Raw genomic sequence first — 16,514 nt, forward strand, 5'->3', positions numbered from 1 at the left:
ATGCTAAATAACTCCTAGACTTTATTATCTTCCAGCATTAATGAAAAACACTTGAGCAAATACCTCTATGCTTGGAGCCTAGGATTTGTTTTTCTTATAAGAGTTACTAAAATGCTCCTGAAAATATCTGCCATCCCTGCTCTCACCTTGACCAGCATCATGGAGATAAGGGAAGAAAAGGGAGGAAGCAGAGAAAGGCCCTAGCAGGAGACCCTTCTCTCGGGGAAAAAAAGACAAAACAATGCATTCATTTTGATTTTCAGGTTCTTCAAGAAGCTAATCAGCAATACAGGTGTATTGATTCGTATTACCATACACAAGACAACTCTTTACTGTTGGTCTTTCATAATCCGATGAATTTACAACGTCTGCGTCATGAATATTGGAAAGTTGGCCTTCACTCTAATGTTGGATTCAGGTAACCAACTTAGATGGTTTAGTTAGTTATCTTAGTTAGCTTGTTACTTGCTTTTTTAATTCCTTAGCCTAAGCTGAGTGGTTCAACCCAATAAAAACATTTGTGCAGTACCGTAGATTCAGTGAAGTTCCGTAGATTCAGTGAAGTTCACCAAATTGAATGCTGTGTGCCAGGCACTGTGATAGGCGTTGAAACTATACACTGAAGAAGGTAGACATCATTCCTGGCCCCATTGAATCTAGTGGGGATATTATTAAATTATACTTGATTCATTTAGACTCCAATATAACAGCCTCTGAAAGGTTTAAAGTAGGAACTACAAAACATGGCATTCCATATGCTGGTTTTGGGTAACTCCACTTGATCTAGGGAAGACTCAGACGTAGGGTAACTGAATGACACATGCACTCAGCTTCCCAGCAAACTGAGACCTCTAGGAATCAGTAATTTGTTTTTCCTCCCCAGCTCCTTAATTATTTCATTGCTATCTTAAAAATTTTCTCTCCTTTCTCATTAATGATGAGAACTTTTCATTATTTTTCTGTACTGGTTAATATATATTCAGTATTTGTTATTTATATAGAATTTAGTCCTAAGGGATACAGAGAGGATGAACATGGACCTACAGAAAACTGGAGAAATGGATTGTGTGCATACATATACACAGAATCACACACTTTAAAGTCATAAAATGATTTTTTAAAATTAGGATACACAATAGGTATACCAAGCTAATATAACTGTGCTTTCCTTTGTTCTGTTTTTCATTGCCAGTAATTATGCTTTTCATTTCTTTGTTGACTAGGACTTCAGTACAACTTTGAGAACATTATTGTCTTATTCTAGGTTTTGAATATTCATCTATTAAGTATTTTTTCAGTTTTTTGCCATAGGTAAATGCTCCTTATTAGGTTAGAAAATTTTCTTATGTTGCTAGTTTGCTCTAGGTTCTTAATTATAAATGACTATTAAATAATATCAAATGATTTTCCTGCATCAATTTAGGTGTTCTCTCTTTTCCTTTAATCTGTTAAAGTGTGAAATTTTATTAATAGATATTCTAATGTTTGAACTTACTTTCCCATGAAAATCCAATTTGTCCATTATGTTACTTGTTTATAAATTGCTGCATTTGGCTTGCTAATATATTCTTTAGAATATGTCCAATCTGTATTCATGGGTAAGATTCAGCTATAATTTTTCCCATCTTTAAATGTTCTTTTCTGGCTTGAGATTGAGATTTTTATTAGCCTCATAAATTAATGGGTGGGTATTCTCCCTTTTTAATCTCTATTTTTTTATTTTCTGAAAGAATTTATGTAAGACTAAGATGTATATTCCTTTGGCATTTGGTAAAACTTGAAAATAAGACCATCTGGACCTGGGAAGATGGTTAATTACTGATTTAACCTCTGTCATGATTATTAGACACTTTGGGTTTACTATGTATTTTTGAACTACATTTGATAATATGTATTTCTCTAGGAATTTGACCATTTTACCTGTTTTCAAAATTATTGCATAAAGTGGATTACAATATGCTCTTGCCTTTTTGTGTTACACATATCTGTTTTAATTCCTAATGCTTTTAATCTGTGATTTCTCTGTTTTTCTGAACCAGTCTTGCCAAAGGTTTGCCAATTTTGTTAATTTTTTGTAAAAGCAACTATTGCATTTGATCCTTTCTCCTTTTTATTTTTTAAAAATATGCCCTCATCTTTATTATTTTTTATTTTCTCTCAATTTCTCTGGATTATTCCAGTGTCCTTTAACTTTGCAAATTAGAATTTTATCTCAGGATTTTGAGTTATTTTTGTTGCTTTACAAGTATTTAAGGCAAAAATTTCTTTTTAAATACCACCTTAGCACTACAAAATATCTGACTGATGGAATTTTATTGTTGTTCATTTTTTTGAACACATAATTCTTTTTTATTGAATTATAGCTGATTTACTATTATATTAGTTTCAGGTGTACAACATTGTGATTCAATATTTTTATAGATTATACTCCATTTAAAGTATTATAAATTATTGCCTACGTTTCCTGGTGCTATGCAATGTATCCCTTTAGTTTATTTTATACCTAGTAGTTTGTGCCTCTTTACCCCTATTCTTATCTTGCCTCTTGCCTCTTCTCTGTCCTAACTGGTAACCACTAGTTTGTTCTCTGTGTCCACGAGTCTGTTTTGGTTTTGTTATATTCATTCATTTGCTTTATTTTTTAAATTCCACATATAGGTGATAACAAACAGTATTTGTCTTTCTCTGTATGATCTATTTGACTAAACGTAGTCGGTCCATCCATGTTGCTGCAAATGGCATAATTCCATTCTCTTTTATAGCTGAATAGGAATTGCCTGGAAAATCCCATGGACGGAGGGCCTGGTGGGCTGCAGTCCATGGGGTCGTGAAGAGTTGGACATGACTGAGCGACTTCACTTTCACTTTTCACTTTCATGCATTGGAGAAGGAAATGGCAACCCACTCCAGTGTTCTTGCCTGGAGAATCCCAGGGACTGGGAGCCTGGTGGGCTGCCGTCTCTGGGGTCGCACAGAGTCGGACACGACTGAAGCGACTTAGCAGCAGCAGCAGCAGTGTTCCATTATGTATATGTAGCACATCTTTATCTATTCATCTGTTGATAGACATTTAGGTTGCTTTCATATCTTGGCTATTTTGAACAATGCTGCTATATCATTCATTTCTCATTTCCATCATTCTTATTTGACCCATGGATTGCATAGAAATGTGAGTTTTTATTTTAAACATTTGGCTGAGTTACATTTTTATTATAGTTTATAATTTCAAAAGTAGTAGTCAGACAACATGTTCTATAGAATACTGATGCTGTGAAATTTGTTGATCAACTTTGTTGCTTAATATGTGGTCAGTTGTTATAAATACTCCAAGTTTGTGTGTTAAGGAAGTTTATTCTTTGGTTTTTGAATACAGGTTTGTATTTCTTAATCTTCACTATTCTTTCTGATTTTTAAAAACTTGGTCAATCAACTAATGAGAAATGATTTTTAAAAAACTCAATGTGTGATGGAACCTGGTAGATTTATTCCTATAAATTTGTCAGTTTTTGACTTCATGCATGTTAAGATTGACACCACCCTTATGATGATACCAGCCTTATGGCAGAAAGTGAAGAAGAACTAAAGATCCTCTTGATGAAAGTAAAAGAGGACAATGAAAAGGTTGGCTTAAAACTTAACATTCAAAGAACTAAGATCATGGCATCCAGTCCTACCTGCTACTTCATGGCACATAGATGGGGAAACAAGGGAAATGGTGACAAACTTTATTTTCTTGGGCTCCAAAATCACTGCAGATGGTGACTACAGCCATGAAATTAAAAGACACTTGCTCCTTGGAAGAAAAGCTGTGACTAACCTAGACAGCATATTAAAGAGCAGAGACATTACTTTGCTGACAAAGGTCCATCTAGTCAAACTATGGTTTTTCCAGTCGTCATGTATGGATGTGAGAGTTGGACTATAACAAACACTGAGTTCAAGGAACTGATGCTTTTGAACTGTGGTGTTGGAGAAGACTCTTGAGAGTCCTGTGGACTGAAAGGAGATCTAACCAGTCAAACCTAAAGGAAATCTGTCCTGAATATTCATTGGAAGGACAGATGCTGAAGCTGAAACGCCAGTACTTTGGCCATCTGATGCGAAGAACTAACTCTTTAGAAAAGACCCTGATGCTGGGAGAGATTGAAGGCAGGAGGAGAAGGGGACAACAAAAGGAGATGGTTGGATGGCATCACCAACTTGTACATGAGTTTGAGCAAGCTCCGGGAGTTGGTGATGGACAGGGAAGCCTGGGGTCGCAAAGACAGACATGACTAACTGACTGAAATGATGTTAAGATTATGTTAATAAGCAAAACAAGAATTGAGTTGTTTCCCTGATTAAGCTTTTATCAATATGCAATGTCTTTATCTCTAGGATTGCTCTTTGCTTTCAAGGTTATATTGACCAATATTGATATATCTGAACAGACTTTATCATATGTATCTTATCTGATAGTGATAAACTTTACAAGCCTCTTTTATATTTTATCTTGTATATCCTTTTCTATCCATTTACCTCTTGCAAAATATATATATAGCCAAATTTTAAAAATTCATCTGACAATATTTACCTCTTGAGAACCTAGTTCATATATTTGGATTAATTTCAACCATTTAATTTTGTCCTTTTATTTGCTCTTTTTTTTCAGTTTCTTTATTTCTCCTTATTTGGTTTGAATTAATTTCATTTTTATTACTACTACCAGAATGACAGTTATACACTATATCTCAACTCATTCTTCAGAAACTGTGATATTCACTTGAAAATTGACAAAGTCATCAGCACCTTTGTTACGCTATTCAGTCACTCAGTCACGTCCGACTCTGTGATCCCATGGATCGCAGCACGCTAAGCTTCTCTGTCCTTCAGTGTCTCCTGGAGTTTGCTCAAATTCATATCCATTGAGTCAGTGATGCTATCTAACCATCTCATCCTCTGCTGCCCCCTTCTCCTTTTGTCTTCGATCTTTCCCAGCATCGGGGTCTTTTCCAATGAGTCGGGTCTTCACATCAAGTGGCCAAGTATTGGAGTTTCAACATCAGTCCTTGAAATGAATATTCAGGATTGATTTCCTTTAGGATCGACTGCTTTCATCTCCTGCAGAAGACCGTGCCTTTACCTTCCTACCAAATAATATAAGCACAATAGAGTGTTTTAACTTCTTATCACCAGTCCACATTTTCTATTATTGCAGAACACTTTAATTCTATCTTAATGTTTTTACCCCACAATATAATAACATTATTGTTTTCATATCCAGTGTTTGTAAATTAATATATGCTTACTATTTTATTTTCCCTTCTTCCTAAGATAAGAGCTTTAAAAGTTCATATAGTGAGGATCTTTGGTAGTAAAATCAGTTTTGTTTATTGCAAATATCTTCATTTTAGCCTTGTTCATGAAAGATAATTTTGCTTAGGATATAGTTCTTGATTGACATGTAAATTCTCAGCACTTTGAAGAAAATTATCCCATTGTCTTCTGAATGCCTTTGAAGTTATTAAGATGTAAACATCATTCTTAATAAAAAATGTTACAAGCATCTTTATAAAATTAGAAACAAAATAGAGGTAACTACCATGACCAATTCTAAGCAACATTTAATGAAGATCTAAATCAGAAAAATTACTAAAAGTATCTTTAAAGTATAGGAACCCAAAAGGAAACTGCCATTATTGGCAGCTGAGGTTATTAGCGACACAGGAAAATCCCAAACAATCTATCTAAAAATGTGAATTAATGGGAGAAATTACCTGAAGATCAGCCCTGAATATTCATTCAGCAACCCTGATGCTGAAGCTCCAACACTTTTGTCTCCTGATGCAAACAGCCAATTCCTTAGAAAAGACCCTGATACTGGGAAAGATTGAAGGCAAAGGAGAAGGGAGCAGCAGAGGATGCGATGGTTGGATGGCATTACGGACTCAATGGACATGAATTTGAGCAAACTCCGGGAGATAGTGGAGGACAGAGGAACCTGGTATGCTGTGGCATGACCCCATGCCAGTCCATGGGGTCACAAAGAGTTGGACACAACTTAGCAACTGGATAACAACAGCAGCATATCCTCTGACTGCATTTTTTTGCACTACAAGAAATTGTTAGAAAATGTGATGTTTAAAAAAGGAAAAAACACCATTGACAACAGAAACAAAAACTAGAATACCCAAAAAAGGCAAACCTAGGGCTTGTTTACACCCACACTTTGACCAAAGAAAATCATTCTTTTTCCATTCCCCTCCCAAGTGAAAATGTTAGATATACTTGGCTTCAGATATTACAAATTAAATAATAAAACCCAACATATTGATCTTTACATACATTTTATAACTTAATAAAATAGATACATTTTTCTCTTTCAGTAACCTATTTTATGACATGTTCTGTAATTTACTTCTCCAGTGATGTTTATATTATTCTCCCAAGTGTGTAAAATATATCACTTAGAGATGTATTGGTGTTACACTAACCTTATGGATAACACTGACAATTATGTGTATTTTTTATGACCTGATTCTCCAAGATAATTGTGGATTCAAGTTAACAACCAGAATCACATGGTAAGTAGAATTTAATCCAATTCTGTGCTTACTTAGCTTTCTGCAAGAACCCAGTGCAGGAGACCCAGCATGACCCCATCTTCATCCCATCAGGGGGCTCAGCAGCTGCCCCAGGGCACCACTTCTTTTGCTTCCCTCCCCACACTGGTTGTGCGTACCTGCTGAAATGGGCATCAAGGTGCCGTGTTCCCCCCTTCACCTAAGAAGCTACAGCCTGCAGTCCACTCCCATTTGTCTCGTTAAGGTGTGAGCCCACAGCTCTGAGGATTCACAGCACATAAGGCAGTCAAAATATTCCACCTTTTAACTCTGTAGAAAAAACAATACTGTTAGAAGTTAGACTACAAAGTCATTTTCCAAGACCCTTTGCTTACACATACAGGAGCTTCCACAGTACGTACCTGACTTTGTGGAGAGTAAGAATACTTCACATGGAAAACCGTTTAGAGTTAGTGGATTCCAAGGGGCTGGGTAGCAGGGCCCAATGGGAGAGAGAGTAGGTCAGAGGATGAAGAATAGATTAATCTACAACCTTGTCAGTCCTTCTGAAGTTAATTCTCTATTCAGCTTTTCTATTTCTTCTTCAATTACTTTTGGAAATTTTTACTTTCTTAAGGAATCATGCATGACATCTAGATTTTCCAGTCTATTAAAATAAAATTAATCAGTATTCCCCAAATAAACATCCATTTCTGAGAGAGATAGATTAATGTCTGTCTTTATGATTATAGCTGTTTCTTCTTCCTGTTCTGCATGTGTACTGTATGCGTATGTGTATATGCATAACGTTATTTTTTAATTTCTATTTTTATATACATCCTTCTTAAAGGATTGTAACTTATCAACATGATAACACGTCTATCTTCCCTTTAATGCTTTTCACCTTGAATTTAACCATATTTGATATTAATATTATTGGAAATTCTTTTATATTAATAATTTACTGATGTAATGTTCTCAGTCATTTTGCATGTCAACTAGGAATGATGTTTCACTATATTCATGGAAAACTGATTATAATGGTTAAACTAGTAAGAGAATTATTTTTCTCCTGTAGCAAAAAAAAATCTGTAGTTGGGCATTGTGTCAGGGATAGTGCTGCTGCTCACAAAAATTGAGGACCTAGATTTCTGCCATTTTTATATTCTTCTGCTTGAATTTGATTTTTAGATATATCTCTCTTTTTAAAATTTAAACTTTTTATTTTCTCCTGGGATATAGCCACTTAACAATGTTGTGATAGTTTCAGATGAACAGTGAAGTGACTAAGCCATACATATACATGTATCCATTCTCCCTCTCAGAGAAGGCGATGGCACCCCACTCCAGTACTCTTGCCTGGAAAATCCCATGGACGGAGGAGCCTGGTGGGCTGCAGTCCATGGGGTCGCTAAGAGTTGGACACGACTGAGCAACTTCCCTTTCACTTTTCACTTTCATGCATTGGAGAAGAAAATGGCAACCCACTCCAGTGTTCTTGCCTGGAGAATCCCAGGGACGGGGAGCCTGGTGGGCTGCCGTCTCTGGGGTCACACAGAGTCGGACACGACTGAAGCGACTTAGCAGCAGCAGCAGCAGCAGCAGCATTCTCCCTCTAGCTCTCCTCCCATTCAGGCTGCCACATAACACGGAGCATTGTTCTATGTGCTATACCATAGGTCCTTGTTGGTTATCCATTTTATTTTTTATTTATTTTTTAATGGACATACTATGGTCTCTTTATTTAATTTATACATTTATACAGGTCAGCCATTCTATTTCAATGCTTTATTTACACAAATCTGTTGTCATTGTTTAGCTATACAAAGGATTGTGAAAACTATTTTAGATTCTACAAACATGAATAGGCCTTTGTTCTTGAGCTCAGTTTAGTCATAATTCATAAATATTTAAGTAGTTTGGAAAGTATGAATAATATTTTTAAAACTATATTAAAGAACTGATGGAAAATTGTACATATCATTACTAAACTATGAGTTTCATGAGAAATGGTGAATAATTGTGTTTACAGCATATTCTTAATTGATACTTTTGAGAAAATATTTATGTTGATAAATTTTAGGCATTACTATTTATACAGCATTCTGAACACCATACAATATAACAAATATTTTAAAAATCATCTTTATATTAGAAAGCTTACAACCTATTTAAGAATTCTATTTTACTGTCATTAATAATAGTGAAGCTTCTACTTATTGATGCTTATGATGTGTCAGACTTGTGTTCAACGCTTTCCATATATCATCTCACTTTGTTATCACAACATTATACAAATGAAGAAGTTGAGGATTATTTGTAAGTAAGTGGCAGATCTAGGATTTGAACCTGAGCCTTCCAATATCAAAGCGGACCTGAATTTTCTATTATTACTGCGATAAAGTATATACTGCTGATACTACTACTTACATTTTTCTGTAGGATTGATGTTTATCTCTTTTATTATTTATCTTTGTACATTTTTACATTTATAAAGATTTTAGATTATATACTTCTTGAAGGATAAAAACATTTTATCATTTTATATTATCTATGAACATAGCAGGTAAATATAGCAGTGTGTACAAGTCCATCTCAAAATCCCTAACTGTCCCTTCCCCCCATCTTTCCCCCAGGCAACCATAAATTCATTCTCTAAGTCTTTTGACTTTGTTTCTGTTTTAGATACACCTCTTTTAAATATCAACTTGAGTTTTTTAGCCACTCTGAGATCTCCTGTCTTTTAAAATATTCTAATAATAATAACAATGTTAATTTTTTACATTTAAAATAACTTAATATATTCACTTTTACTTTATTTGTTAATATATTTGGCCTCATTCTTACCATTAAATTTATACAACCCATATTTTTACTTCAAGATTAATCCCTTTCTTCCTTTGTTAGACTCAATTCATTCTTAGCATGTGATTTTTTAAAAGTCATAAATTCTACTTATATTTTTGTAGAAGTTACACTTATCCTTTTAAATCACATTTAAATACTTTTATATAATAGATAGGGTTGCTGCTGCTGCTGCTGCTAAGTCGCTTCAGTCGTGTCCAACTCTGTGTGACCCCATTGACAGCAGCCCACGAGGCACCCCCGTCCCTGGGATTCTCCAGGCAAGAACACTGGAGTGGGTTGCCATTTCCTTCTCCAATGCAGTGAATATTAATACCATTTCCCAGGAAATGTTAAAATGTTTAACATATTTTCACATGCTCCCAGTGCATCTCCTACCTCCCATTTAGAAATTGTCTATAAATTTTGTTTCTAATCGTAAAGTAATATTTTTGATAACAAGTAATAGAACTGAATATAAATAATTACTTACATTTAACTATTAATTTTATTCTTTCTCAACTCTTACTTATATCCCATGTTGTCTTTCTTCAACTTTTCTTTTAAGCTCTGGAATACATTTTTGAGTAATTATTTCAGGAAGTATCCCTAGGTGGCAAACTTCCTGAATCACTTTGTGCTGAAATGCTTCTTATTTTGTCATTTCATTTGAAATATACATATCTGTGTTCCGTTATCACAGATCAATTGTAAGCATTCTGGGTTTTGTTTAAAACTATTAAAAGTTTCTAAGAATAAGAGAGTATAATCTGATTTAAGGATTAAAAGGATCTTTATAGTTGCTCTGTTAGGAATAGACTACAGGGACTCGAAGGTAAGAACAAGGAAACTTGTTGGAAGACTATGGCAACAATCCTAGCAAAAGATGATAGTGACTTAGACCAGGATTCGGCAGTAAGCAGAGTGAGACGTGATACGATTTTGAATATATTTAAATATGTTTTAAAAAATCATTTGGATTTCCTGACAGTTGGAAGAAGAACTTGAGAAACAAGAGTAGTCAAGATAACTTCAGGGTATTTGACCTGTTCAACTCAACATGTTAACAAGTGTAGACTTACCACCAACTAACAGGCCAAGCAGGAATTCAAGAGACACCTGTAGTAACAGGCAAGTTTGGCCTTGGAGTACAAAATGAAGCAGGGCGAAGGCTAATAGAGTTTTACCAAGAGAATGCACTGGTCATAGCAAATACCCTCTTCTAACATCACAAGAGATGACTCTCTACATGGACATCACCAGATGGTCAATTACCGAAATCAGATGGACTATATTTTTTTACAGCCAAAGATAGAGAAGCTCTATACAGTCAGCAAAAACAAGACTGGGAGCTGACTGTGGCTCAGATCATGAACTCTTTATTGCCAAATTCAGACTTACATTGAAAAATGTAGGGAAAAGCACTAGATCTTTCAGGAATGACCTCAATCAAATCCCTTATGATTATACAGTAGAAGTGACATGTAGATTTGAGGAATTAAATCTGACAGTGTGTCTGAAGAGCTAGGGATGGAGGTTTGTGACATTGTAGAGGAGGTGGTGATCAAAAACCATCCACAAGAAAAAGAAAGGCAAAATGGTTGTCTGAGGAGCCCTTACAAATAGCTGAGAAAAGAGAATCAGAAGGCAAAGGAGAAAACGAAAGATATACTCACTTGAATGCAGAGTTCCAAAGAATAGCAAGGAGAGATAAGAAAGCCTTCTTCAGCGATCAGTGCAAAGAAATAGAGGAAAACAATAGAATGGGGAAGACTAGCGATCTCCTCAAGAAAATTAGAGATACCAAGGGAGCATTTAATTCAAAGATGGGCATGATAAAAGGACAGAAACGGTATGGACCTAACAGAAGCAGAGGATATTAAGAAGAGGTGGCAAGAATACACAGAAGAACTATACAAAAAAGATGACCCAGATAACCACGATGGGATGATCGCTCACCTAAAGCCAGACATCCTAGAATGTGAAGTCAAGTGGGCCTTAAGAAGCATCACTACTTGGACAAGCTAGCAGAGGTGACGAAATTCCAGATTAACTATTTCAAATCAGAAAAGATGATGCTGTTTAAGTGCTGCACTCATTATGCCTGCAAATTTGGACAACTCCACAGTGGCCACAGGAGTGGAAAAGGTCTGTTTTCATTCCAATCCCAAAGGTAATGCCAAAGAATGTTCAAACTACCACACAATTTGACTCATCTCACACACTACCAAAGTAATGCTCAAAATTCTCCAAGTGAGGATTCAACAGTATGTGAACTGAGAACTTCCAGATGTTCAAGCTGGATTTAGAAAAGGCAGAGGAACCAGAAATCAAATTGCCAACATCTATTGGATCATAGAAAAAGCAAGAGAATTACAGCAAAACATTTACTTCTGCTTTATTGACTATGCCAAACCTTTGACTGTGTGGATCACAACAAACTGTGGAAAATTCTTAAAGAGATGGGAATACCAGACCACCTGACCTGCCTCCTGAGAAATCTGTATGCAAGTCAAGAAGCAACAGTTAAAACAGAACATGGAACAACAGACTGGTTCCGAATTGGGAAAGGAGTACATCCAGGCTGTATATTGCCATCCTGCTTATTTAACTTATATGCAGAGTACATCATATGAAATGCCAGGCTGGATGAAGCACAAGCTGGAATCAAGATTGCCAGGAGAAATATAAATAACCTCACATATGCATATGACACCACCCTTATGGCAGAAACTGAAGAGGCACTGAAGAGCCTCTTGATGAAAGTGAAAGAGGAGAGTGAAAAAAAAAAAAAAAAGCTTGTTTAAAACTCAGCATTCAAAAAACTAAGATCATGGCATCCAGTCCCATCACTTCATGGCATATCGATGGGGAAACAGTGACAGACTTTATTTTCTTGGGCTCCAAAGTCACTGCAGATGGTGACTGCAGCCATGAAATTAAAAGATGCTTGCCTCTTGGAAGAAAGTGAAATGAAATGAAGTCGCTCAGTTGTGTCTGACTCTTTGCAACCCTGCACTGTAGCCTACCAGGCTCCTCCATCCATGGGACTTTCCAGGCAAGAGTACTGGAGTGGGTTGCCATTTTCCTTCTCCAGTGGATCTTCCCAACCCAGGGATCAAACCTGGGTCTCCCACATTGTAGGCAGACACTTTACCATCTGAGCCACCAGGGAAGTCTATGACCAACCTAGACTGCATATTAAAAAGCAAAGACATTACTTTGCTGACAAAAGTACATATAGTCAAAGCTATGGTTTTTTCCAGTAGTCATGTATGGATGGAGAGTTGGACCATAAATAAAGCTGAGTGCCGAAGAATTGATGCTCTTGAACTGTGGTGTTGGAGAGGACTCTTGAGAGTCCCTTGAACTGCAAGATTAAGCCAGTCAGTCCTAAAGGAAATCAGTCCCGAATATTCACTGGAAGGACTGATGCTGAAGATGAAATTCTAATACTTTGGCCACCTGATGTGAAGAACTGACTCATTAGAAAAGACCTGATGCTGGCAAAGATTGAAGGCGGGAGGAGAAGGGGACACAGAAGATGAGATGGTTGGATGGCATCACCAACTCAATGGACTTGAGTTTGAGCAAACTCTGGAAGATAGTGAGGACAGGGAGACCTGGCATGCTGCAGTCCTTGGGGTTGCAAAGATTTGGACATGACTGAGCAACTGAAGAACAATAACATTACTAAATCCCAGTAAGCAGTAAGACACTGTGAGTTCAGTTCCGTTCAGTTCAGTCACTCAGTCGTGTCCAACTCTTTGCAACCCCATGGAATGCAGCATGCCAGGCTTCCCTGTCCATCACCAACTCCCGGAGTTTACTCAAACTTATGTACATTGAGTCGGTGATGCCATCCAACCATCTCATCCTCTGCCGTCCCCTTCTCCTCCCACCTTCAATCTTTCTTAGCATCAGGTCTTTTCAAATGAGTCAGTTCTTCACATGAGGTGGCCAAAGTATTGGAGTTTCAGCCTCAGCATCTGTCCTTCCAATGAATATTCAGGACTAATTTCCTTTAGGATGGACTGGTTAGATATCCTTGCAGTCCACGGGACTCTCAAGAGCCTTCTCCAACACCACAGTTCAGAAACATCAGTTCTTCAGCGCTCAGATTTCTTTACAGTCCAACTCTCACATCCATAGATGACGACTGGAAAAACCATAGCTTTGACTAGATGGACCTTTGTTGGTGAAGTAATGTCTCTGCTTTTTAATATGCTGCCTAGGTTGGTCGTAACTTTTCTTCCAAGGAGCAAGCATCTTTTAATTTCATGGCTGCAGTCAGCATCTGCAGTGATTTTGGAGCCCAAAAAGATTAAGTCTGTCACTGGTTCCATTGTTTCTCCATCTATTTGCCATTAAATGATGGGACCAGATGCCATGATCATAGGTTTCTGAATGTTGAATTTTAAGCCAACTTTTTCACTCTCCCCTTTCACTTTCTTTCTGCCACAAGTGTGGTGTCATCTGCATATCTGAGGTTATTAATATTTCTCCTGGCAGTCTTGATTCCAGCTTGTGCTTCATCCAGCCTGGCATTTTGTATGATGTACTCTGCATATAAGTTAAATAAGCAGGGTGACAATATACAACCTTGACATACTCCTTTCCTGATTTGGAACCAGTCTGTTGTTCCATGTTCTGTTTTAACTGTTGTTTCTTGACCTGCGTATAGATTTCTCAGGAGGCAGGTCAGGTGGTCTGGTATTCCCATCTCTTTAAGAATTTTCTACAGTTTGCTGTGATCCACACAGTCAAAGGTTTTGGCATAGTTCGTAAAGCAGAAGTAGATGTTTTTCTGGAACTCTCTTGCTTTTTCGATGATCCAGCAGATGCTGGCAATTTGATCTCTGGTTCCTCTGCCTTTTCTAAAACCAGCTTGAACATCTGGAAGTTCACGGTTCACATACTGATGAAGCCTCGCTTGGAGAATTTTGAGCATTACTTTACTAGTGTGTGAGATGAGTGCAATTGTGCAGTAGTTTGAGCATTCTTTGGCATTGCCTTTCTTTGGTATTGGAATGAAAACTGACCTCTTCCAGGTCAGTAAGATGCTGACATATACATAAATGCACAAGCAGCTTAGGTTGTAGTATTTAGGATGAGGGTATTCACAAGCCTGATAAGTTTATAGCAAGACTACAGTGTTTCAACTAATCCAGTGAGTCAGTTAGTTGGTGGTCAATTCAGATGGTACCTATTGTGCTATAAAATTGCCCTATAAAGACATTTTACCATATTACTCTGCAATTAACAGTACTAAGAATGACTGTTTCTCCAAACTGTCATCAACTTTTGGTATTATCAAGCATTAATCTTTGATTTGGAGGGAAATATCTAATTTTTAATTTTGTAGGTCTTTAATCATGAAGGAAGTTGAAGATTTTTCATATCTTCATTGAATATTTATAAATGACTACTTTGTACAAAATATATTATAGCATATATCTCTATATTATGTTTGTTACATGGGCAGTTTCTGTTCAGTTCAGTTCAGTCACTAAGTCGTGTCCGACTCTTTGCAACCCCATGAATCGCAGCACGCCAGACCTCCCTGTCCATCACCAACTCCCAGAGTTCACTGAGACTCGCGTCCATCGAGTCAGTGATGCCATCCAGCCATCTCATCCTCTGTCGTCCCCTTCTCCTCCTGCCCCCAATCCCTCCCAGCATCAGTCTTTTCCACTGAGTCAACTCTTCTCATGAGGTGGCCAAAGTACTGGAGTTTCAGCTTTAGCATCATTCCTTCCAATGAACACCCAGGACTGATCTCCTTTCCAATAGACTGGTTGGATCTGCTTGCAGTCCAAGGGACTCTCAAGAGTCTTCTCCAACACCACAGTTCAAAAGCATCAATTCTTCAGCACTCAGCTTTCTTCACAGTCCAAGTCTCATATCCATGCATGACCACTGGAAAAACCATAGCCTTGACTAGAGGGACCTTTGTTGGCAAAGTAATGTCTCTTCTTTTTAATATGCTGCCTAGGTTGGTCATAACTTTCCTTCCAAGGAGTAAGCGTCTTTTAATTTCATGGCTGCAGTCACCATCTGCAGTGATTTTGGAGCCCCAAAAAGTAAAGTCTGACATTGTTTCCACTGTTTCCCCATCTATTTCCCATGAAGTGGCAGTTTAGAATCAGTTAATTTTTGAAAAGTTCATTTGCACAATCAGTATCTTATGCACTTGTTGACTTTGAAGTGAAGTGTCAGTTGCTCAGTCATGTCGGACTCTTTGTGACCCAGTGGACTGTAGCCCACCAGGCTTCTCTGTCAATGGGATTCTCCAGGAAAGAATACGGGTGTGGATCACCATTCCCTTTTCCAGACTCAGGGATTGAAGCCGGGTCTCCTGAATTGCAGGCAAATTGTTTACCATGTGAGCTGCCTATTAACTCAGGTGTCACCTGCTGATCTTTTCCTTTTTTAGAAATTATTTGGAACTTGTTGCAAAATCCATTCAAGATTGGATCATAAAAGAAGAAGCTATATATCAGGAAACTAAAATGTCTGATGAAATCAATAAAGCCAAGTATGAGCTGGAAATAAAATCTTCTGTTGCTACCAAAGTTTCCTCTACTAGCAAAATTTATTCTATTAAAAAATCTAAAAGTAAGTAACCAATTTAACTTATATATAAAATCCCAAGACATTCTGCTGTTTACTAATTATATCAAGTCTGTAACTATTTCAGGATTAAAGAGTTGTCCACAATATTTCTGTGACTCTTCACTTTCCCTATAAAATAGAATAGCTGCTTCCTAAATATGATGAGAATATTTGTCTTATATTGATTTGATACTTGTCTTATATTGACCCCACTTCCTGCCAGATTTGAAAGAGTCAATCTGTTGAGATTAAATGTGATGTTAGGGAAATGCCACATGTCTTTATTTTGGTGGGCTTGATAGGTTCGCCTATCTATGGTTTGTTGGCAATATATGAAGTAAATTCAGAGATAGTATGTCTCTGTAAGAATAATTATGGCTTCCAAAGTGAGAATAAAACAAGACCTTCCTTATAAGAGTAAACAGAAGAGTCCCGAGACTAGCTGGGGGGCTTAGAATAACAAATGAAGGGAAAATGAATTTTGGGGGGCCTGTGACATGGATTAGATGGGAT

General features: G+C 37.0%; 1 protein-coding gene across 5 annotated transcripts in view; it reads left to right on the forward strand.

Annotated features, from left to right (window-relative positions):
- The window catches only part of SPAG17 (sperm associated antigen 17), a 254,867-nt gene that overhangs the window by 121,303 nt on the left and 117,050 nt on the right, over positions 1-16,514 (forward strand). For all 5 annotated transcript variants that reach the window (XR_011463620.1, XM_070367411.1, XM_070367415.1 and 2 more), the window contains 2 exons: positions 264-418; positions 15,823-16,004. Coding sequence is in view for 4 of the 5 variants with exons in the window: in XM_070367411.1 (XP_070223512.1) it covers positions 264-418; positions 15,823-16,004 (337 nt within the window). In the remaining variant the exon portion in view is untranslated. The remainder of the gene's footprint in view (positions 1-263; positions 419-15,822; positions 16,005-16,514) is intronic.

The sequence above is a fragment of the Bos mutus genome, chromosome 3 (assembly GCF_027580195.1).
Source record: "Bos mutus isolate GX-2022 chromosome 3, NWIPB_WYAK_1.1, whole genome shotgun sequence".
In the NCBI taxonomy this organism is placed as follows: Eukaryota; Metazoa; Chordata; class Mammalia; order Artiodactyla; family Bovidae; genus Bos; species Bos mutus.